This window comes from Terrapene carolina, unplaced genomic scaffold (genome assembly GCF_002925995.2).
Source record: "Terrapene carolina triunguis isolate 2854851 unplaced genomic scaffold, T_m_triunguis-2.0 Scaffold131, whole genome shotgun sequence".
NCBI lineage: Eukaryota > Metazoa > Chordata > Testudines > Emydidae > Terrapene > Terrapene triunguis.
The window spans coordinates 4,251,198-4,275,284 of NW_020664482.1; the positions used below are offsets into that span (position 1 = coordinate 4,251,198).

At 39.2% G+C, this 24,087-nt stretch overlaps 1 protein-coding gene and 1 non-coding gene across 2 annotated transcripts; one reads left to right on the forward strand and one right to left on the reverse strand.

The window, feature by feature from the left end:
• The first annotated feature begins 1,661 nt into the window (after positions 1-1,661).
• On the forward strand, positions 1,662-23,822 carry LOC112116020 (protein FAM122A-like). Its single transcript, XM_024213293.3, has 10 exons — positions 1,662-1,795; positions 3,332-3,410; positions 12,510-12,566; positions 14,994-15,037; positions 15,119-15,173; positions 15,728-15,820; positions 16,664-16,752; positions 18,066-18,130; positions 21,196-21,292; positions 23,004-23,822. The coding sequence occupies exons 1-10, from the start codon at positions 1,662-1,664 to the stop codon at positions 23,161-23,163; spliced, it is 873 nt and encodes a 290-aa protein (XP_024069061.2). The 3' UTR covers positions 23,164-23,822.
• On the reverse strand, positions 9,136-9,283 carry LOC112116030. Its single transcript, XR_002908877.2, has one exon. It is a non-coding gene; the product is annotated as a U4 spliceosomal RNA (small nuclear RNA).
• Positions 23,823-24,087: the final 265 nt, after the last annotated feature.

Genomic DNA, 24,087 nt, shown 5'->3' on the forward strand with positions numbered 1-24,087 from the left:
ACAAATGGAACACTATAGTGAGAGATTCAGGAACTATATTGTAGACGGTAGACTGCTTAAAATGTAGCCTTGTACATGTATCTTTAGTATTTTTTCTAAATTAATTTTGTAGATTATAAACATGAGATTTATAAGAAAGCTATTAGTAGATGGCTAGCCCAGAGAATGGTGTAAATCTTTCTACTCTTAAGGACTAAAGTTACTATTGCTGGTTTAAAAAGAACAATAGAGAATTTTGTGCTTTTTTTTTTATCCCCAGTTGTCATTAATGTTAAGTGAATAGCATTTAATAAGAGTTTGACTCTTACTAGTTTTCAAAATGTTTCCCATGAAAGGGAAATTCTGAAGTTTGACCAGTGCTGCTGTGTGTGCAGAACAGTTTGCAGATCAGGGCCTTTGTGTCTAGTCTTCTGATTAGCATTTAAATGTTAAAGAAACAGTCAGTAAAAGAGAAGTAGTTAGAATTGTCCAACCGTGGCCACTCTTCAGGCCCTTCATGGCCCCTTAACTGTTTTTCTCTGGGTTTTGGTTCCATTCCTAAAAATCTAGGATGTATTGTCTATGACAGCTATCTGTCTACCTATAAATTAGATGCCATAGATATTTCTTCACTACTAATCTCAGCCGAGGAAAAAGCTCATCTCTAAATTTTGGGTCAGAGCCCCTTTCAACTTCTCCATGACCCACTTCCTATATCAGATGATAACTAATTGGCACCTGCAAGAGGAACAGGTGAGAGGGTTTTCTTCATGATTTCCTCAAGAACTGTGATTGCCAAATATGGGCAAATAGAGATGGGGTATAATTTTGGTGAAAAGGGCTGCACTGAATTCCTAATGAAGAACGTAAAGTTTCTGAAATAGCTTCTGTGAACAAGTTGATATTAGCTTTTTCCTGCAGAATGTAAAGCCTTATTTAGTAGCTTTATCTTATATTAATTTCCAACATAATGTCATTAAGAGTTATTGAAAAACAAATGGGTGTATACATTGTAATGCCATAAAATTCTTGTTTTGTATGTTTACTACAGTTGGAATAGTTGTCATCATCTAACATTTAGATTATTAAATTTATCAATATGGCACGATCCCTGTTTGAATCTTAAACCTTGACGATTTTTTAAAGGACATCTGATCGTATGACTGAACAAACTAAAAATATTCAAAAGTTCTTTTTGTCTAACAGATACAACAAGCATTTTGAACTGTGAGAGTTTCAGCTTCTGAAAATTTCTTTACTTAACTAGAGCTCAGTTCCCACCTTGGAGAACAAGCTAATGCCACTGTCCAGCTTGTATTTTTAAAAACAAAAAGCTTCCGTTTGAGATCAGAAATGAGATAAGATAGCAAAATATAAAGTGGGTGACTTTTTGCACTTCGATACAAATGTCGCAATCAGGTTGACACATTCAGAAGTCAGTGGGGCTGTGTGTGGGCATGTTGACCAGATTGCAGGACTGGGCTTTAAACTATAGTATTAATTACTGTAAAAATTTGTTCAGTTCCTACAGTCTGCTTATTCATAAAGTGCAAAGTTTTGGCGATCAGGAATGTAGGGAATGGCAGAAAAAACTTGCTACTAGAGTATATCTAAAAATAGAGCACTTTGCATGAAATAATCTAGTCCACTAATCTTAAATGAATCTGCCCTTTCTTCGAGTGATGGTCCCTATTGTATTCCACTGTGGGTTATGCATGTGTTCCATGCACCCGGAGCTGGAGAATTTGAAAGTAATGTCTGTTGGTCTGTGCATGTGCCCTGGCTCACCTCATGACTCTGATCAAGGTGATAAAAGGTGAGGCAGACTGACCGCCTCTCCAATTCCTTCTCACTGCCGCATGGTCCAGATTGGAACTTCTCTGTGTCCTTAGCTTCGGCTTCATCCCTTAAGATAAGATTTAGATTTGTAAATAGTTTTTAGCATCTTGTACAGTTTATAGTTTTGGTGTTTTCATAGTTTTTGTGCTAGATTAATTGTTGGAGGAACACTCCCTCCGCTCACATCCCCATGCTGGTACTAGACTATGCCCAGGACTCTGGCTTCAAACTCTGCGCTTCCTGCCCACGATCCTTCTCAGTCAATGATGACCACCAGCACTGTGTACTGCCCCGGGGAAGCACACATCGCAGTGAGGTGCAGTATCTGCCAATCATTCCCCAGCCATATTTGAGAAGGGCAGGAACTCTCCATTCAAAAACACCTCATGGAAAAGGGCCTGAGGGTGGGACCTCCCTCCCACCCACCCACACACACACACACACACATATGCATTGGCCTGACTTGGCAAGGAGTGAGCCTCCAACACTGGTGCCAGATAATCTACTTCTACAGAACCCCTGGCGAGATCTTCTCGGGAACCCAGGAGGGACTCTCGTATGCATGAAAAAAAGTTTGAGAACCTGTGGTCTACATCCGTGCACCCTTCTCCTTCCTATTTACTGCTTGTTAATCACCCACAGTGGAAAACAATAGGGACCATCACTTGAAGAAGAAGAAGAGGTTTCTTACATGTTCTTTGAGATATGTGGTCCCTAGCTGTATTCCACTACTCGCCCTCCTTCTCCTCTGCTTTGGATTGCCTATGATTCATGATAGGGAAGGAACTGGAGAGTTCCCCCTCTCTTTATCCCCTTGGTCAGAGGCATGAGGTGATTCAGGGCGCGTTCGTGGACCAGTGGACACTACTTTCAGATTGTCCAGCTCTGGGCACATGGTGCACACACACAACCCACATTGAAATACAGATGGGGACCACACATATCGAAGAACGTCCAGTTACAGATAAGTAACCTCCTCTTCATCTTTACCAAGGTACCACTTCAAAAAATAATTAGGACTTTCTAAATGGATATACTGAGTGCTTAATTTAACATTTTGAGTGCTGTATCAGCACCTTGGTGAAGAGGGGTTGTAACTTATAAGGTGCTTCCAGAGACAAACTTCTGACCTGCAGTGTGATTTGTCTTTGATACCACTGGTATTGAGGCTTGCATCAGTCCATCTATTGATTATGCGTACTCTCAAATTCTAGTGAATGAATTGTGTTTGGTGCTAAGGACTGCGTATAGAGAGCTACACTCTAAACTCATACATTTCCATAGAAGACACATCTCCATAAAAAGTTTGCAGCCACTCTAGTGAGGACTCAGCATGATTAATGTCATTAAATGGGGTAGTTGGAACTTGTTTTGGGGAGAGAGGCTTGAGTTTTTGACTTTGGGTTAAGAGAGGATGAAAGCACACACTTACATAGCTTATATTGAAGCATTTTTTTAGAAGGTGAAGGAGAGGGAAATGGCTCTTGAATTTGACAAGTGTTTCTTTTCACAGTGATAATTCACAGGTGTTCCAGGCCAACATTTTGCGAACCCGCAGAAACAGTACAACAGTGATGAATCGTCATAGTCTGGTAAGAAAATGCTTAGCGCAAACATGTTGCCCACTTGTTATTTGGGTCTAAACAGGATTAAAGAGAAGGGTGTAAATTGAAAATTAACACTATATACACTTCTACCTCGATATAACGCTGTCCTCGGGAGCCAAAAAATCTTACCGCATTATAGGTGAAACTGCATTATATTGAACTTGCTTTGATCCACCGGAGTGCGCAGCCCCGTCCCCCCGGAGCACTGCTTTACCGCGTTATATCCGAATTCGTGTTATATCAGGTCGTGTTATATCGAGGTAGAGGTGTATTTTGCAGCTGTAGTGAAATTCTTTTTAAAGATTATCTGGCTTTAGAACACATATTTGTGTCATTCTGAAGACAACCTAGTTCATAACTTATTTAAGCAGATGATATAAAATTGGATAAGAAGACCAATTTGGAAAGAGAATTGGTATATTCAGAAGTACCAGTCAGTTATTTCTAGGTCTCAATAATCTCTGCTTTGAATGTTTGTTTTTAAATAAATCCACTGATTTTACATTTATATTGCATCGTAAATTATAAGCCAGAAAGGACTGTTATGATCATTTAGCTGACCTCCAGTAAAACATAGGCCATAGGACTTCACTGAATTAATGCCTGTTTGAACTAGAGTATATATCTTAGAAAACCATCCAATCTTAATTAAAAAATTTCCACTATAACAATTTTGTAAACTTAAATGACTTTGTTAGTAAATGTCTGCCTCAAAATTTAGCACAGTACTTATTTATGAACTCAAAGAAGATGCAACTTCTATTTTAAAATATTGTTTCTTTTAAGTAAATCATTATAGTCTGAGTTATGGTCAAAAGGTAGTCTGGACTGATCCAATAGTAATTTGGAGTCTGTGCAGGCATATTTAAAAAGGATTTCTTGACCATATTGAAAGAACCACAGATACATAAATTGATACATTTCTGGGGGACATGGGGCGGAAAAACAGTTCTCATTTTTTTAACGAAGTGGAATTTTTGCCTACATTTAAAAAATATAAAATTTAACCGAAAACTGTTACATTTCTCTTAAAATGTTTTCTAACTATAAGAAATTGGCATAAGTGCAGTAACATGTCGATTGCATACAATGCACAACTAATGTACTGGATGGATGGAGTATCTTGTGTTAATGTCAGTTTCTTTTTCTTACATACAGTATACAAGATGCTTAGACATATGCTAACTTGATGATTGATTGATTGATTGCTATTTGGGTTACTTTAAGTGGAGATAACTTTTAATTCCTGTCCACCCCTTCCATACAGCCTCTTCACCCTCCAAAAAGCTAAAATTCCATTTCAAAACTAGGCCAAACAACTGGTTTGAAGGGCATTTGTTTTTGTAGTAGTTTTGAGATCCTTTATTTAAAGGCCTCAACAGATGAGCACAACATAAAAGCCTTGTGCTTGCTGCTTAAGAAACAAAACATGATATAGTGCCAGTAACACTGTAATTATGGTTGAGGAAACATTTAGTCAGAAGTCCTTCTATTTGGGCATTTGTTTGAAGTTAAATTTTAGGCTGAAATTTCTATCCTTGCTTTCAGACCAAAATAAATTGCTTTCCTTTCCAGCAGTTCACTTGGGTTTCCTTTGGTATTGAAGAGATTCACTTAAACAGTGGTCAGCAAGAGTCAGCACTTACAAAGAGGGCAGTAGCCCTTTAAGAAAAACAGTTTTGAAACACTAAAGTTCTTTTTCAGTTGACCTGGATACAAAGCCAAAGAGGAGCAAGTGGCGTGATCTAGTTCCCTAGTCTGTCCTGAAGATTAACTGAACTAAAGATATTTCACGTACTTCATAGAAGTTACCTTTTTGATTTTGTTACTTTTTTTTTTTAATAAGATCTACAATGGTTTAGAAAAGGGTATTGGTGATCTCACAAGTGACCCAAAACATGAAGATGAAGCAGGCAATATAAATAAGGTTGGGGCGCGAAGAAAAGTAACTGTTAGCAATGGACCGCCATACCAACAGCAGTAGTAAAAATATTCCAGAGAATGAGGTATCTGCTTACTTAGTAAGAGACAGATATTTCCCAGGAAAGGGAGAGATGATAATTGAGAGTATATGCAAGATGCCAGAAAGAACTGCTAAAGGCAAGGAAACGCGTAATTGTTTTTTGGATTGAGAGCCCATTTCTCTGGCTGGGAGCAGAGTGGCCTTGCAGGAAAAGTGTAGAATGTACTCCTTATTAAGGCCAATAGCCCTACTTCATGACCAGAGAAGAGGTCTAAAGCAGGTCACCAATTCAGCTGAAGAGTCCTCTCTCCAGTCATGCACATCTGGTATTGCTGGGGATCTTACATCCTTCCTTACACCTTCAGAGTGCCTCACCCCCATTCATTATGCTCTACTAGTCTGGCCATGCACAGTAGGAATTGGGTGGAATCTAGCTCAGAAATCGTGGTAGTTGGCTAAGATGTATGCAGTCTCTGTAGTTTATGGTGGAGCACACTTGAATGTACAGTATGACATTATATGCTGTCTTTCCAAGCCCCATTCAGATCAGCTAACTGGGCCTTTTTAATGTTAGGGCAATTCACTAGCTGTCAGTAACGCACAGCTGATTCTGCTCATCAGAAGACAAAAAAATCCATACTACCAGTGTTTAATTTGTTTCAGTGGAGATATATCTTTAATATTACCCTTTATTTTAAATATATTAGTTTAAAAGGCATCTAAAATCTATAAATCCCATTCGCTAAAGTTTCCTCTTTCCTTCGTCCTTCCCCTCAACCTGTCTTTTGTCAGTAACTGATATCTTAAAGTGTTAATCTTACTTATAAGATTGAGTTGGGAACCCTAAAGCAACTCCTTGTTCACTTTAGGACTTGTCTATTCAGGGAATTAGCTAAGGTGTGAATTTAGAGCACAACAGCTATTCTACACCATTTTCCCATGTCAACGCTCTTATTTTGTACTAAGGGCAGGTCTACACTACCGTTTGAATCAATATAATTTACATCGCTCGGGGTGTGAAAAAGACACCCCCCTGAATAAGGCAAGTTACAGCGACCTAAGCGCAGTCCACACTGGCACTATGTCGGCAGGATATGCTCTCCTGCCGACATAGCTTCCGCCTCTCCCAGAGGTGGAGTAATTATGCTGACAGGAGAGTGCTCTCCTGTCGACATAGAGCGTCTTCACCAGACGTGCTACTGCCCTAAGAAATGAGTGCAGAATAGCTATTCCCAGCTTTTTTCTTGTGTATACATCGTCTTACGCCTGGCCTACACTACAGAGTTAGTTCAACGTAAGGCAGCTTGACCTAAGTATGTCAGTGTCTACAGTACAGCCTTGCACCCACCGATATAAGTGCCCTACTACACCAACATAATAACTCCATCTCCACGAGAAGCATAGTGCTTATGTCAGTGTAATTAGGGCGACGCAGTGTTTGTGTAGACACTGCGTGCTGTTGGCTATCATTCTTGTCAATTTCACAGCTCTGCTCTGCAGCCTGGGGCTCACAGTTGGAGCTGTGAAATTGACAAGAAAGGCTAGTAGGCTCCCTGCTATGAAATTGAGCCCAGTACCAGGCTCACAGCTGGCGGCTCACAGCTGTCAGTTGGGCTGGGGCTCACAGCTGGAGTTCCCATCCCACACGCCGGGGTGACAGCCCTAGCTGTGAGACCAGTGCTGGGCTCAATTTCACAGCAGGAGCCTACCAGCCTTTCTTGTGAGCTTCAGCTGTGAGCCCCTCTCTCTGAGCCTGAGGCAACAGTGAAATTGTCAAGAAAGGCTGGTTGGCTCCCTGCTGTGAACCCTATATGGGGCTCACAGCTCAGGCTGTCACCTTGGGCAGCCAAGCTCCCAGCGGGGAGCTCTGTGTGGAGCTGCGAGCCCGAGCTCTCAGACCTTAATGTTGCCCCTCTTTAGTCCGTGCAAGCTCTTCTGGTGAGGATGTGTACTACTGACAGAAGGAGGGTAGTGTTGACCTGAAAAACCACAGTAATTAGTGTGGTGGCTGTATGTGGACCTACGTCAACTTAAGTTTGTAGTGTAGACATGCCCTTAGAAACAGTGTGGCTGTGAAGGTCCGCAGCTCTGATTAAGTGGGTCAGGCTGTTTTGATATGAAGTAGGCTGAATTGGGATATGGTTTAGGGCTACCAATTTGGCTTTTAAGTAAAATTAATATTTTAAAGCTCCCAAGACAAGCATCATTGCTGGCAAAGTAAGAGATGGGAGATGAAAACTAAGTGATTGGGCAACAAAATGGCAAATGAAATTTAATGTGGATAAATGTAAAGTAATGCACATTGGAAAAAATAACCCCAACTATACATACAATATGATGTGGGCTAATTTAGCTACAAGAAGTCAGGAAAAAGATCTTGGAGTCATTGTGGATAGTTCTCTGAAGATGTCCACACAGTGTGCAGAGGCGGTCAAAAAAGCAAACAGGATGTTAGGAATCATTAAAAAGGGGATAGAGATTAAGACTGAGAATATATTATTGCCCTTATGTAAATCGATGGTACGCCCACATCTCGAATACTGCGTACAGATGTGGTCTCCTCGTCTCAAAAAAGATATACTGGCACTAGAAAAGGTTCAGAAAAGGGCAACTAAAATGATTAGGGGTTTGGAACGGGTCCCATATGAGGAGAGATTAAAGAGGCTAGGACTCTTCAGCTTGGAAAAGAGGAGACTGAGGGGGGATATGATAGAGGTATATAAAATCATGAGTGATGTGGAGAAAGTGGATAAGGAAAAGTTATTTACTTATTCCCATAATACAAGAACTAGGGGTTACCAAATGAAATTAATAGGCAGCAGGTTTAAAACAAATACAAGGAAGTTCTTCACACAGCACACAGTCAACTTGTGGAACTCCTTACCTGAGGAGGTTGTGAAGGCTAGGACTATAACAGCGTTTAAAAGAGAACTGGATAAATTCATGGTGGTTAAGTCCATTAATGGCTATTAGCCAGGATGGGTAAGGAATGGTGTCCCTAGCCTCTGTTTGTCAGAGGATGGAGATGGATTGCAGGAGAGAGATCACTTGATCATTGCCTATAGGTCCACTCCCTCTGGGGGACCTGGCATTGGCCACTGTCGGTAGACAGGATACTGGGCTAGATGGACCTTTGGTCTGACCTGGTACGGCCGTTCTTATGTTCTAAAAGGAGGGAGTGGGGGGCAATTGCAGTTTTAAACTGTCCCTTCTAGAGGATCCCAGATGACAATAGGTGGCCAGAAACTGCTGATTAAACTCTCCTTTTCTAGGACAAAAATCAGATCAGTAGCTAATTAGTGTTGCTACTGAAATGTCGTTGGATCTCAGGTATATAAAGATGGGACTCAACTAATCCAGAATACTTTAAAGGAAAAGAAGCAAGTTATTAAGAATAGTGTTCATCCTTTTTTCTACCAGTCTTATTGTTCTGTTATGAAATAATCTTTTTCAGCAGACATTGCATAAAACCCTAAAACTTGTGTTTTTGAAAAGATTTGAAAAAGAAGTGTAACATGAAGGAGCTATATTCTTTTAATAAACCAGCCAGGGTGTGCATTAAAGGACTACTAATGCACTTTTCTGATGGCAGAACCAGTAATGTAGAAACTTGCATCATATGGTGGCTTATTACAATGGTTGAGTATAGTAGATGATGTAGGTATAGTCTTAGGTTGCGTGGGGAAATGTTTTTAAAAAAATACTAAACAGGATTAACTTTAATGGGGTGTTTAATGATTTTTTTAAAAAGTACTTTCTTCCTTTCATAAAATTAACCTTTGGAATTCAGAAAAGTTCATCCAAGTTTTCATGCAAATTAAATTTTAGTTTCAACTAGCAATAATCACGCCTCGGATTAACCTCATTGGCTATGATACTGCGTGAGAGAAAAGTGGGTCTGAGAATGTGACTGTATTTTAATTTTAATCATGTAGGCAACATGTTTTTAATACTATATTAACACTTTTGGCATATTAAGAAGATTTAAGTTCCTTCTGATTGAGGTGCAGTCAGTAACACTGTCTGCCTAGTTTGTGTTAGTCTGCTGTTAAGGAAACAGTTTGAAGTATGTCTAGAATTATAATCAGTGTTTCTCATGCTTTGATTGTGCTTCCATACAAAATTCCAGCCCCACCTCTGTGGGTGTGGAGATATCACAGGTAGGAGACTAACTGCAACTCACTCTGACCTCTTTGTATGCACCCATCTCCAGCTCTCAGACCACAAGCCATTGTCTCTCTTGGGGTGAAACACACTCTTAGATCAGGCATTGGGCTGCAGTTCCCAGATACTAACCATGACTACATCGACAGCCCTGAGTTACGTTCAGTGGGCTCGTTCAGATTATTAGGACCAGAGTTTGTTCATAGTTTCTAACTGTAAATAATAAATTTCAAGTTCTTAATTCAGTCTGGAGTGGTCAATAGGGAGACAGTGAAATAGAGCACTGAACCGATATGCTTGTGGCATCCTATGTTGCTCAGCAGGTGGACTTCTGTATTCTGTACCAGTTGGAACTTTTTAAGGGCAAGTAGCTACATTTCTGCCTAGGAGTTTCAAGTTGGGAGGTCACAAAAATATATTTCACTTATCCAGGTCCAAGTTTGATAGATGAGCTGTTGTCTTGCGGTTCTCTGCAGATGGACCATAATCTTTCACAGTTGTAGCTATTTGAAAATCCAGTAGTATTGAAGTCCAAGAGGAGCTCTTATTTATTATTAAACTCTTTCAATATTTTTTTCTTAAAACAAACCAAATAAATTTTAAGTGCCAATGTATAAAACAAGTAAACCAGCACTATACATCGGAAAAGAGAAGACCAAGATGTTTACACAATGCTTGAATTCATCTTTAACATTTGATACTATTGCTGTCTGAACATCAAAAGGTCACAGGGTGAATAGGACACCCTGACATGAATCCATTAATTCCTCTCAAACTCAGCCCAAAGGATTATGATGGGAAACTGGTTCCTCCACCTCTGGAGCCCTCACCTTGGAGTTTCCTCATGACTCACTGGTCTGTTCTCGGGACTAAAATGTGATTGAGAGTCAGTGGTTCAGAGTGCTGAGTTGACAGTTGAAACTGGAGACTGTTTTCTGTGACCAGCTAACTTGAAAATGAAAATTAGATGCTGGGCAATAATTTGTGAAGTCAGTTGCACTGAGCAGTGGTTTAAAGTTCTAGGTGAGTAGCAGGATTTTGCGTCTTTCACCAGCCAGGAGCTTTGAGTTGCAGGTGGTAACCCAGATTACCATTAATGCTTTTGTGGAAATGTTTATTGGCATTTATTACGCTACCTTCCTTTAATTCTTTGTTGATTGAGTCCTGCTTCCAGGACTAGTTGTAAGCAGACTGTTTTGTTGGTCTTGTGTTCAGCTTATTGTCCTGAGAGACCATCTCTTAAATGCGCTCATTCCCCAAGCAAGTAGCGCATGCTGCTTGGATTTGAGTGTAGGCAGTCCAAGTTTATAAAGCAAACCATAAAAGTTCTATTCTCTGTGTGACTTTTCTACCTCTAAAAAAAATAGGAGGATCTCTGAAGAAGAGCTGTGTCTGGCTCAAAAGCTTGTCTCTCTGACCAACAGAAGTTGATCTAATAAAAGATATTACCTCACTTACCTTGTCTTTCTAGGAGGATCAATTTGCATTCTCCATGGCACTAATTTAAGTAAGGTACAGCTGGCTGGTGATTGAATGCTGATCCGCATCCTGTAGCTTTGGACTTGTAGAAAACTTAAGGCATGTTTTGTGTGAAACGGAGGAAGCCCACCATCTGCAGGGTGATGTTTAATGACTAGAAAGTCCGTGTAATTTATGCTCTGTGATTCCCTTTACTTTTCACCTGGCAGATTCCATGCAGTCTGAAAGAATGACAGACACTTAAAGAATGAGGCCTTCACCCCTGTAACACTCCTCCTCATTACAAAGCCACAACATAACTTGGCAAGACTGATCTTTGTTCAAGAGAAATAGGTCATTAGCAGAACTGTGTGATTCATGCCTAAGGCTTATGGTCCCTGATGGTCAAGAGCACCATAAATTACTCAAATGTGTTAATGGTAAGGGAAAGAGAAGGACTCAATCATTGATTCAAAGTAAATTTGCTTGTAACTAATTGTAGTATGTAGTGGTGTATTAAGAAATTCCACTAAAAAGATTTAATAAGACCTGTCCTACATCTTGAGAATGGTCTATGCTGAGAATCATTATGAAAGTTTTGCTTTCTTTGATGAACTACAGTAAGTTGTTGGTTCAATGTCTAGGAGTTCATAAATTATCATTTTTATCAAACTAGCAGTCAAGTTAAGTATAAAACTAAAGAATCTAGTTAGAGTCCCTGGGGGGTCTGCCAGATTGGCTTTGTATTTGAGCCTTCAGATTTTTCCTTGTTAATAGATATCATTTTATGGGTTTTGTTTTTTTATTTGTTCTATGCAACAGCAAGGGAGAAGATGCTCAAACAGCATGCTCAAATTCACTTCTACTCAGTGAGGCCATTTCACTGTCCTATTTTAACTTTCTGTCATTTTAAGCTGTAGAGCTGTTGAGGGCAGAAGAGCTTGAGAAATGTTTTCACTCTCCTTACACTTTAATGGCTGAATCTCTCTGTCATGTCAAAAATATTAACCTGCAGGCAGAGACCAGCCCTGGAAAACTTCTGCTCAATAGATTTTTATTTTTAGCATTATGAGCAACTTACAACAGCTTTAAGATGGAAGTGCTTATGCTTCCTTACCTATTGTGCTGTTGCAACCGCGATGGGTGGCCAGTATTGCCAATACAGTTCATGGAAGGTGAGGGTATTTAGTAGTGTGAGACTGAAGTGGGATGGAAGTTGGCACACAATAATTAGGAGTAATTTCTAAGCAAACAGAGCAATTTCATAATGAAATAGTCTAGTGCTCTCACTTATAAAACTAATATACATTTATAATTGTATGCAAAATGTATTGCATTTAACATATGCAAAGTGTGTTAGATGCTATTTTGGTGATATTGAAGTGGCTATTTGTTATCTTTTTGAGAATGAAATAACATATTAGAAAAAAGATAGTGTCTAACCTTCCTGATTTTGCAGTTTTTAAAAATGTTTCAGCTATATGGTGTTTGTTTTCCAGTTGATTCCATCATCTCCTGTACGTATTCCTAGCAGCCGCCTTCATCAAATCAAACAGGTAAGAGATGATTCTAGTTCTGTTTTGTAAATAACAAGACATAGAAAGCTTGCTTTATTGGCTTTACACAAGCTGGTGTATCCTACTCATGATCATCGATGACTTCACTCAGAAGTAATAGCTGATCTGTAAAGAGTGTTCAGCAAAAATCTGTCACTTCAAGGTGCATTTAATAGTCACAGGTTGAATCAGTTTCCAGAGATACAAAAGTTTACAGAAAATATAGAATGTGTCCTAATATATTATACTGAAACCAGGATTTTGTCCCGTTTATAAAAGTGGTTAGCCATCAGACATCTTTCTCCCCACGTAGAAAGCTGGTGGTCCCTATCTCTTCCAGCCCCATTTGCACTCTAGAACTTAGTCAGTGGCATTTTTCTGGGCTCAGATAGACTGCCTGCCTTCCTCCCAATTGAATTGTGCATAACCATAAAATGATATTCAGTGGAGTCTGTGGTGGTCAAATCTCAGTCTCCGTGATCGGGCAAACCTAAAAGTTTAGTGTAGTACAGCATGGCATGCTGTATTTAATTGGTCAGAGAAACTGACAGGAGATATACCTATGTTCAGCACTGAAGCAGTTGGGTGCAGCGTCCATCAAGGTAAGAAGGTTGCTGCTGATTGCTGCATGTTAAGCTTGGAGACTCTCAAAGCTGACAAGCTAATGTGAAGTTGAGGGATATCAGGATAATGGTATACAGTCCCACACCTTCACACTTTCCGTACCACCTAATCTTCCTCCTTGTGAAACATTGGTGGTGCTGAGTTATCCACTTTTGTTTAAAAAAACAAACAAAAAAACCCCAACCCTGGTTACTATACCTTGCCCAAATCTATTAATGCAGTAAGTTCATTAAAACGGTGAAGTAAGAATGCACTTCTGTTTTGAATACAAGCCTGTTTCAAAGTACAGTTAGATTTAATACAAAAACCAGTTATCTTGGTTTTCTTTTGGAAGAAGAGGAAGAATCATAAAATGTAAATTCTCAGAAGGAAGCCTCTAATAGTATAAACTCTATTATAGGGATTTAAGCTGTTAAAATAAATGTTTAGTTAAAGCTGTTCCATATGATAGCCTGCCTTTTAAAGTCTCACTTTGGAAAACACATGATTTCCAAATGCTTGTAAATCTTGTGAGTTTTATTTTTCTCATTTTGTAAAAGCAATTTAACTCTCCAGGCATTATATTTCCAGGGTACATGTTGCAAGTGGTTGAAGGTACTTGGTCTCCAGCTTCCTGCTGCCTCAAACACTTGAGGCACATAGTAATCCTGAAGAAATGCACTGCCTGTTTTGTTTTTATTGTGTAATTTATTCATTTACTAGCTTTAACAAGGACAAGCAGTCAGACGGAAAGTTCCTTTTATTCTTAATATAGGAAAGGACTAATGTTAATATGTACACACAAATGGGATGGAAGGGAGGTGCAGGGAAGGCACAATATATGTTACTTCATATTTGACACTGTATTTCTATTAAAACTTCTAGCTAGAAGGTAGTATAGTAACTGTTTGCTAGCTTTCCGATTTGGGGGAATTTGAGGCCTATATTGTTGCATAGTCATAGTAATTATTCCATATAAATACTCCATTAAAAATAGGTTAAAGTTAAAGCAGGATATGTCAGAGTTAAAGCTGCACTCCTTGAAAACATGTGTTACTATAGGAGGAGATTGACAAAAGCATTAATGGGTGTTAGGCACTTAGTGTCCGTTTGTGCCTTAAAAAAACAACCTTCTTAATAGTCTTCAATTACATAGACTGCATCATTCAATGCCTAGGATGCCAGCGAGCAGTGGATGAATCATCTAACCTATATGTATTCCTCCTCTGTTCAATAAATGGATCCCTACCATGTTTCACTGCACTAGGGTGACCAGACAGCAAATGTGAAAAATCGGGACGGGGTGGGGGGTAATAGGAGCCTATATAAGAAAAAGACCCAAAAATCAGGACTGTCCCTGTGAAATCGGGACATCTGGTCACCCTACACTGCACACCGTCCAATCTATACATTGAATGAGTTCTGAGGAATGGTACATGCTTGTGTATTTAAAAACAGTATTGTAATGTATACATACAGGGAGTGAATTAAGTTTGTGCGTGCAATTTCTTTTTCTTAAAAAAAAATGCTTTGTTTTGCTAGCTTAATACATTTTAACAAGGTTTTTTTTTTGTAGAATTTCTTAGTTTTTTAGAAGAAACAATAAAAAATTCCATAATGTGGAACAATTTACTAACCATCAGTAAAATGCTCTGTTCTGCATAAGTTGCACACTCACTGGGTATGCTAATGGTGTATGGAATGAGGTGAGACTCCCATCCAAATTGTGACCTGAAGAGGAAGAGTTTGTCTGTCTCATTTTAGCAAAAGAAAGCTCTATAAACCAACTCTTAACTGTTTCGGTGTTATATTATTATTTTTCAGGAAGAAGGAATGGATTTGATGAACAGAGAAACAGTACATGAACGGTGAGTGTTAGTATGCAAATGAGAGTACCTAAACTCTGTGTCTCTGGGCCAGTGACGATGAATTTTTTTTCTTCTTTATAGGGAAGTACAAACAGCAATGCAGATCAGCCAGTCATGGGAGGAAAGCTTGAGCCTGGTAATGTGTTTATGCTTTAGATTTGAGTTTCTATCTTCAGTGTTCTAACATCTCATATTGCTGCATTTTGTTGTCCATAGTATCTTAAATTTCCTTTAGAGGAAAATCAAACAGATTAGGCTTGCTGTTTAACATCAAATTGTTTCTGTCTAGTAATACACTTTTTATTGCTGCCTTATAACAAGTTTTGTACTAATAAGGTATGAAATCACCAGTAGCTCAATGACACATGGCTGTCACTACAGCTATTGGGACATAGTTTTTCCTGATGTGTCAAAAGGTAGTTCTGGTCATGTCTATATCTTTCTGTTTTATAGATACTTTAATATCAGGACATAATGTTTAACATTATTTTGTTTCCTCAAAAGTATGAAATTTGTCTCCTAGGTAGTCATAGTAACTAATTCTTACATGTAGCCATTTGTGAGGGTGGCTTGCATCATGTGATTCCATTCCACAGCAAAGCAATGCTTTGTATAATATTGTATAGCCTGGCCCATGAAATATTGCATTAAAGCAATCGGCTGTAATTACATGATCTGTTATACTTATAGAGTGACAGTGATTTTGAGAAATCATCCTCTCCCAAGCAAATAGACTTTGTCCCAGTTTCTCCAGCTCCTTCACCCACCAGAGGAATAGGGAAGGTAAGAAAAATGAAGTGGTAGAGGTCTTCCTTCATGAGTACCGATAGTTAGATTTTTGTTTAGCACTAACATCAGCAAGGGATGAAACTTCCCATATCCCTGACTTCTGAATGGGCATTCACTGCAGATAGGGAACTAAAATATTAAAAAGGCAAGCTAACAGCTGTACAACCCATGAATTTATCTACAGAATATCTCATAAATGTCAATATGCAGTAGGTATATTTATTGATAAATTGTTGGTACATTGGTGATAAATAAAAGCCATATTCTTTGTCTGCCTTTCTTTGGGGGAAAGTGGGTTTTTTTAGGAGCTAACTCAGTTGGTTTGTTCCAAGGTAAAGAGATACATACATATTCTGATCAATATAATACACCTCTACCCCGATATAACGCGAATTCGGATATAACGCGGTAAAGCAGTGCTCCGGGGGGGGCGGGGCTGCGCACTCCAGTGAATCAAAGCAAGTTCGATATAACGCGGTTCCACCTATAACGCAGTAAGATTTTTTTGGCTCCTGAGGACAGCATTATATCGAGGTAGAGGTGTACTATCAACTTGCATGCACTCTGTATGTACATGAGAAATCAGTCTAAATTGTTCTAGAACTTTCTTCAAGACTTAACCAAAAGTGATACTTTCCCATTCAAATAGATCGGGTAATCATTTTAGAAGAATGATGACGTGCTTGTTTTAATATGGTAAAATTCTCTTATTAAGGCCCTAGTTGTGTTCCTCAAGTCCCTCTAGTTCTCTGTATGTCGAGAATTTTGATTAGTTTGCTGCAGTAGGAATGAAGCATGATGTTTATATTTAAATATTGCAATATATTTTGATTTCAGCAATGTTTCTCACCGTCTTTGCAAAGTTTGGTGAGTAGCAGTGGATTACCTCCAAGCCCTAGCCCCAGTCCAACAAGACGATTCTTAAAGTACGTACAAGTCTGTAAAATTGACTCTGCATACTGTTAATACGGATTGTTCACTTGAGGCATCTGAAATATTAGGACTTAGTTTAGATTTACTATGTTTAAGTTATGTTTTTGGTGACTCAGATCTCCAGCTCACATAGTAAATCCATACAACTTAAATTCTAGAGTTTATAAAGTACCAAAATATATATTCCCGACATCAGGAAGCTGGGTTACAATGCAGCCTGTATCCGATTTTTCAATAGGTTTTGTTTAGCACATAATCACATACAGAGTAGAATGAACTTCTATCAAAAGATGATGAATTAATTCTCAGGTTTTGAAACTGGGACAATACCAGCCTGTGTAGATTAGCAAAAAGTATTAAGAGGAAACATTTAAGTTTTTAAATTATAATAGCATCTATAGGACCCAATTAGAGATCATGGCTTCATGGTGTTACAGGTTGCCTGTCAGAGAGGCTTCTTATTACTGTCTTTCTCACACTTTAATTTAATGTTGCCAGAAATAGGATAACTTTTATGGGTGGCCAGGGTGCTGAAAGTCACTGGTGGGCTGTGGAGGGTGTGGTTCTGAGTACAGGTGAAAAGGGATTTAACTGCCAAATCTGTTGCTGTAAGTGACCTTGTATTTCTGACAGAAATGACTGTTACTGCAGGGACCTTGGGCATTTTTAATTTTACTTTACCAGTGGCCAGGGCTGTCTCTCTGTCCTGAAATTCCTGGGTCATTCACAGTCTTCACCAGTCTGTGCAAGCCAAAATATTTTGGCCCTCAGGGTTTTGTCCAGCAACATAATGCAGACAGATGGTGAATCTAACTAGTCCTGCTACTAATCTTCAGACTCAAAGGACAGCACCCTGCTAGATTTGTACTTAGAGGGGTGGCTTACTTTGAGTTACTCATGGACCCACCTTCAGTAGGAGTAGGAGAACCTGACCAGGTTTGTGTGCTCATGGGTTTTAGTTGGATGCAAGCGCTAAAAGTACATTGTAGAGAAACTTGCTTGCTCATATAGATGACTGTATTAGAGGAAATGTTGGGAATGCTTTTTGAAGACTTCAGTATGTGAACCAGGCTTTCCGGTATAGTATTCTGCGGTTACATTTTTAAGAGTCAGTCATGTCTTGTGTTTGTTTTTTAAAAGATTTTTTTGGTTGGGGCTATCCAGTCTTATTGCCTACTTCCCTTTATGTTGGTGTTTGCTCTTAAACAGAGCAGCTTGCACTGAATATGCTTGTTCCTCACTTGTAGTTGTTTTCCATGCTATTTATGCCAGTTATCATTTACCAATACTGTTTATACTCTTTTAGCAGGAGAAGTCAGAGTCCTATTCACTGTATTCGCCCAAGTGTTCTTGGGCCAATGAAAAGAAAAGGTACAGCATGTGTTTGTAATTGTTAACTTTTAAATAGTTCATATAGCTTTCTTGATAGTCCTGTTTTTGGACTGATACTTGCTAGGAAACAATTGAGTTTTAGCAAAAGGTATGCTATAAAGAAATGGCTGGGCGTTTGGGCTGCTGAAGTACAATAGTTGAAAAATTAACTATACAATAAATCTATAATTAAAGTGGTCACTCTGTCCTACTACCCATCCACTGATGCAAGATTACACGTTTGGTAAAGCACCAATGGGTCCTCTAATATAAAGGAATTAAGGAATTCTTGGTACACTTCCATTCATTTATAGAAAGATCCCAGCTAATTGAAGCACAGAGATGCTGTAGAGTTAAAATCACAAGCATACAGTTTTCTTGGTAACCATACAGGGGTTGAACATAAGAATGGCCATACTGGGTTAGATCAATGGTCCATCTAGCCCAGTATCCTGTCTTCCCAAAGTGGCCAATGCCAGGTGCTTCAGAGGGAATGAACAGAACAGTTAATCATCAAGTGATCCATTCCCTGTCGTCCATTCCCAGCCAAACAGAGGCTAGGGAAACTTTAGAGCATGTTTTTGCATCCCTGCACATCCTGGCTAATAGCCATTGATGGATCTATCCTTCATTAACTTATCTAGTTCTTTTTTGAGCCCTGTTATAGGTACACAAACCTCTGCATTCTGATTCACTACAGGCCTCAAAATTCACCATCCAGATGCCCAGAAAAAGCATAGCCACATCATCTTGTAATTTTATTTAGAAGTTGTTTAAGTTTTGGAAGGTGTCCCTCAATCTGTACACCTACACTTGCTTCTCTTAGCCTCCATTTCAACAGTCATTGTATTGCATCTGCTTTTAAAAGCTTTCTCACCCTTCACTTCCATAACAGTAACATTGTGGCTCGTTAAGTCATGTTTAAAGTACTGATAACCAAGCTGTATTGTTCCATAGAAGGAAGGGAATGTGGTGGGCCAGGTTGTGTGTGAAACGCTCTTGAGATGCATCTTTCTCTCTCTGAGAGAATCTGTCAATTGGAAGTTGCTGCTGGGAGACCTTCCCTTCTAATTTATCCCAGCCCCTTTGAACTGCACGTATTTCAAAATGGACTTCAATGAGAAAATAAATTATTGTTATTGAGGGAGTTTTACAAATTACTTTGGGGAGTGTTGAAAGGATCTCAATACAATAACTTAAGAACTGTTTGAATGGAGGATGCTTTTTCACTGACTTTCAAAGCACTAGATAACTCAATTAATGAAACTAAGAAGTAGGTAAATATTTTAATATCGGTATCCGTAGTACTTAAACGTTCAAATTAATAATTGTTAATGGTGTTGACAGTTTTAATCCACTGGGCATTTCAAATTGTCATTGTCTGTGTCTCTTTGCTAATGTTATCCTTTGAGGTTAGTGTTTCGTTATATTTAGGTTAATATCATAGACTATCAGGGTTGACAGGGACCTCAGGAGGTCATCTAGTCCAGCCTCCTGCTCAAAGCAGGACCAATCCCCAACTAAATCATCCCAGCCAGGGCTTTGTCAAACCTGACCTTAAAAACCTCTAAGGAAGAAGATTCCACCACCTGCCTAGGTAACCCATTCCAGTGCTTCACAACCCCCCTAGTGAAAAAGTTTTTCCTAATATCCAACCTAAACCTCCCCCACTGCAACTTGAGACCATTACTCCTTGTTCTGTCATCTGGTACCACTGAGAACAGTCTAGATCCATTCTCTTTGGAACCCCCCTTCAGGTAGTTGAAAGCAGTTATCAAATCCCCCCTCATTCTTCTCTTCTGCAGACTAAACAATCCCAGTTCCCTCAGCCTCTCCTCATAAGTCATGTGCTCCAGCCCCTTAATCATTTTTGTTGCCCTCCGCTGGACTCTTTCCAATTTTTCCACATCCTTCTTGTAGTGTGGGGCCCAAAACTGGACACAGTACTCCAGATGAGGCCTCACCAATGTCGAATAGAGGGGAACGATCACGTCCGTCGATCTGCTGGCAATGCCCCTACTTATACAGCCCAAAATGCCATTAGCCTTCTTGGCAACAAGGGTACACTGTCCACTCATATCTAGCTTCTCGTCCACTGTAACCCCTAGATCCTTCTCTGCAGAACTGCTGGTTAGCCGCTCGGTGCCTAGTCTGTATCAGTGCATGGGATACTTCAGAGTCCTACACTTAGGACGGCACTTGTCCTTGTTGAACCTCACCAGATTTCTTTTGGCCCAATCCTCTAATTTGTCTAGGTCCCTCTGTATCCTATCCCTACCCTCCAGCATATCTACCACTCCTCCCAGTTTAGTGTCATCTGCAAACTTGCTGAGGGTGCAGTCCATGCCATCCTCCAGATCATTAATGAAGATATTGAACAAAACCAGCCCCAGGACCGACCCTCGGGGCACTCCGCTTGATACCGGCTGCCAACTACACATGGAGCCGTTGAGCCCGACAATCTAGCCAGCTTTCTGTCCACCTTATAGTCCATTCATCCATCCCATACTTCTTTAACTTGCTGGCAAGAATACTGTGGGAGACCGTATCAAAAGCTTTGCTAAAGTCAAGGAATAACACATCCACCGCTTTCCCCTCATCCCCAGAGCCAGTTATCTCATCATAGAAGGCAGTTAGGTTAGTCAGGCATGACTTGCCCTTGGTGAATCCATGCTGACTGTTCCTGATCACTTTCCTCTCCTCTAAGTGCATCAGAATTGATTCCTTGAGGACCTGCTCCATGATTTTTCCAGGGACTGGGATGACTGGCCTGTAGTTCCCCAGATCCTCCTGTCTTTACTGTGGCATAGTAAAGCACTTGTATCCCACCCATTCTTGAGGTGTATTTGGAAAATTCAAATTAATATGCATTTTAGAGAAGGGGGAAAACATCTGAATGTTAAGAATGTGTATAAATGTGTCACAATCTATTATGTTCATCTGCGTCAGATCTAAGATAGAAGTTTATCTAAAGTGGCTATGCTAATGATCCCTCTAAATCAGGACAGAGTTGTATTTTAACAGTTAGTGCATAATATGAATCTGATTGTATGGTTTTGTTAAAGGTGAAATGGATACTGAAGATGAGCCAAAGAGATTTTTTCAAGGAACTACTAGCATGCTTTCTCCTGAAGTTTCACATCTGACAGACCTTGGTGCATGGTAAGCATCACTGTGGCTTGTAACTTTCATCAGAAACTGCTCAAATGTTTTCAGTCTCTTTTTCTAGACATGAGGCATGGGTGGGCATGCTTGAAGTCAAATACTGTTATATATAATAAGCCTTAGATTTTTGCAGCATATCCAGATAAGTATTGCAAACAAACTGGATATTTGGGTACCAGTGCCTATAATTTAAGGACTTCAGAAACAGATAAATGACTTCTGTTCTCGTATTGATATGCCTAGCATTTATGGGAGTTAAGCAGGTATGGAGATTAGACCCCCAATGATTGGCTATTTTGGAGCAAATAGCTTCAGATCTTAAGATAATTTGCCTTTTAATTTTGCATATTAATGCAAATTGTCACTTTTTTATACTCTCTTGCTCTTAGTTACGTATGGTGAATGCTAGTCTGATCTCTCTGCATATGAGCTGTGACTGTGCTAAGATAGAGAAAATGAACTATGCAGCAAATTATACTGAACATCTGGTTTAAAGGAAAGAGTGAAGGTTTTTTGTTTTGAATGTTTTTAGAGAAGAAAATAATAGTAATAACCCTACATAGTTATAATTTTGCTATGATATATACTGTAAAACATGTAATCAGTAGATATGTTTTAATGCACTTTTTTCCTAATACCTAAGCACCTACTTGAATTTTGGGATAATTGTCAAAAAATTGTGGCTGAGTTGTGAACAAGCCATAGAAAATTGAGGAAAAATAATAATCGACCATATTATTTACAATAATAACGTCCATTATTACTTTTCCATGATTTTTTGCTGTCAGCCACCAGGGGACTCCCTGTCGGCTGCCTGGGACTGAGCTCCAGCTGTCAAAATTGCGGTAGAAGCCGAATAGTGCGGAAACTGCAATTTCCGCAATATTGCAAGTTAAGTAGGGCCTTACTAATACCACATATTGTGAGGTATAAGTTGCCATTGCCACTGAGCCTGCTGGCAGTTGTAGTGTTGTCAGGGCACCCAGTTTAAGAATTCCTGTAATAGAAGATAAAAATGATGATAGAGTTGCCTGAATGATTCATTTCAAACGGTCATTTCTTTATTTGTATATGTTCCACTGCCTGACCATTTCTAATGTATAAGCAATTCTTTGAGTCAGCTGAATTAATTAACTACTTGATAAAATATTATGGTTTGGCTGGAGAGCAAAATTATTGTAGACTTTTTTGTATTTTTATATGAAATATAAAACTGTGTTTGAAGGTGACTAATATTTGCTTTTAAAGAGACTTTAATAGCTAATCAAAACCAGAATTTTAAACATCTGAAATTTAGTAAGAATTAGAATTCCTCATTTTGGTTAATTAAAATGCAGATGATTGCTTTGAGGAAATTAGACTGCTTTGCATTAGCAATATACCTGTTCCTAATATCTTAAAGCAATCAATATTTCAGTTATTTTTCCATACGACCTGTTTAATGTCATTTAAAATGTAAAATTCCTTCCTGGAATTCAAGCTGCAGTTAGTCCCATGAAACCCTATTTAGTGGCAATCAGGTAAAATTAGAGTCTATAGTTAGGTCACTTTAAAAGACAGTTAAGTGTGTGTTTAAAGCTTGTTTTTTCACATATATATATATATGTTAAAGTTGTTGAATGATAAGCCTATTTAAATTAACGCATTGCCCCAAAAATGCTGCTCTTGTATTTTCCATATCCTCCTGTTACATTCCCCTTTTTTTCAGTCTGACTTCAGGTACTCCTGATGGCAATCAAAGCAGTGCTGGCTCTTCCTGTGATTCACCAGCTGAAGTTGTCACCACCAGAGATTCTCCAGCCTCATTTTCCAATTCCAGATCTCAATTTAAGCCCATAGATTTTTCAGCTAAATTACCCACAAATTGAGACTTTATTACTCCTCTGCTGGAGGGTAAACAGCCAAGCTGGAGAGCAACAAGACAACGTTCTACAATGTGTGACTGAGTTTCTTATCTGATCCTGTTCCTCATAGGAACTTCCAGAAATGTCTTTATTTCTAGAAAACTTCCATAATAGTTCCTTGAGGAAGTTTATAGTGATTTGTATGACATTTACTAAATACAGTTAGTGTTTAAACTCCAAACGTTCTCTTTAATATGCGAATATCTGCATACATGTTTTGACTTGCAATAGATCTTCTTGATTGGCATAATACATTGCAAATACATATATTATTCTACAAGGGGAAACAAGGCATTTTAAACTACATCTTTTCAGTTGTCACCAGTTTGTAATGGTGCTGATCTAGGTAACAGATAGCTTTTATTGGATTCTGTCATTTTTTTTATCAAGCTAATCAACTGATCAGTTTATTAATATTAATTTTACTCCACAAGCTGTGGGTATTTCATTTGCTGTTTTTTAAAATGTAAATGTGGGTATCAAAATATAATTGGTGCCTAAGTCCTAATTTGTTCGGCTGCTAATCAATGTTATGTTCTGATTGGATGAAAACTCATAGACTCATAGACTTTAAGGTCAGAAGGGACCATTATGGTCATCTAGTCTGACCTCCCGCATGATGCAGGCCACAAAAGCTGGCCCACCCAATTTCCCTTATCTCAGCTGTTGAAGTCTCCAGATCGTGATTTAAAGACTTCAAGTCGCAGAGAATCCTCCAGCTTGAGACCCCTGCCCTATGCTGCGGAGGAAGGCAAAAAACCTCCAGGGCCTCTGCCAATTTACCCTGGAGGAAAATTCCTTCCCGACCCCAAATATGGCGATCAGTAGAACCCCGAGCATACAGGCAAGATTCTCCAGCCGGACCCACATTTTACCAGCAATGGCACG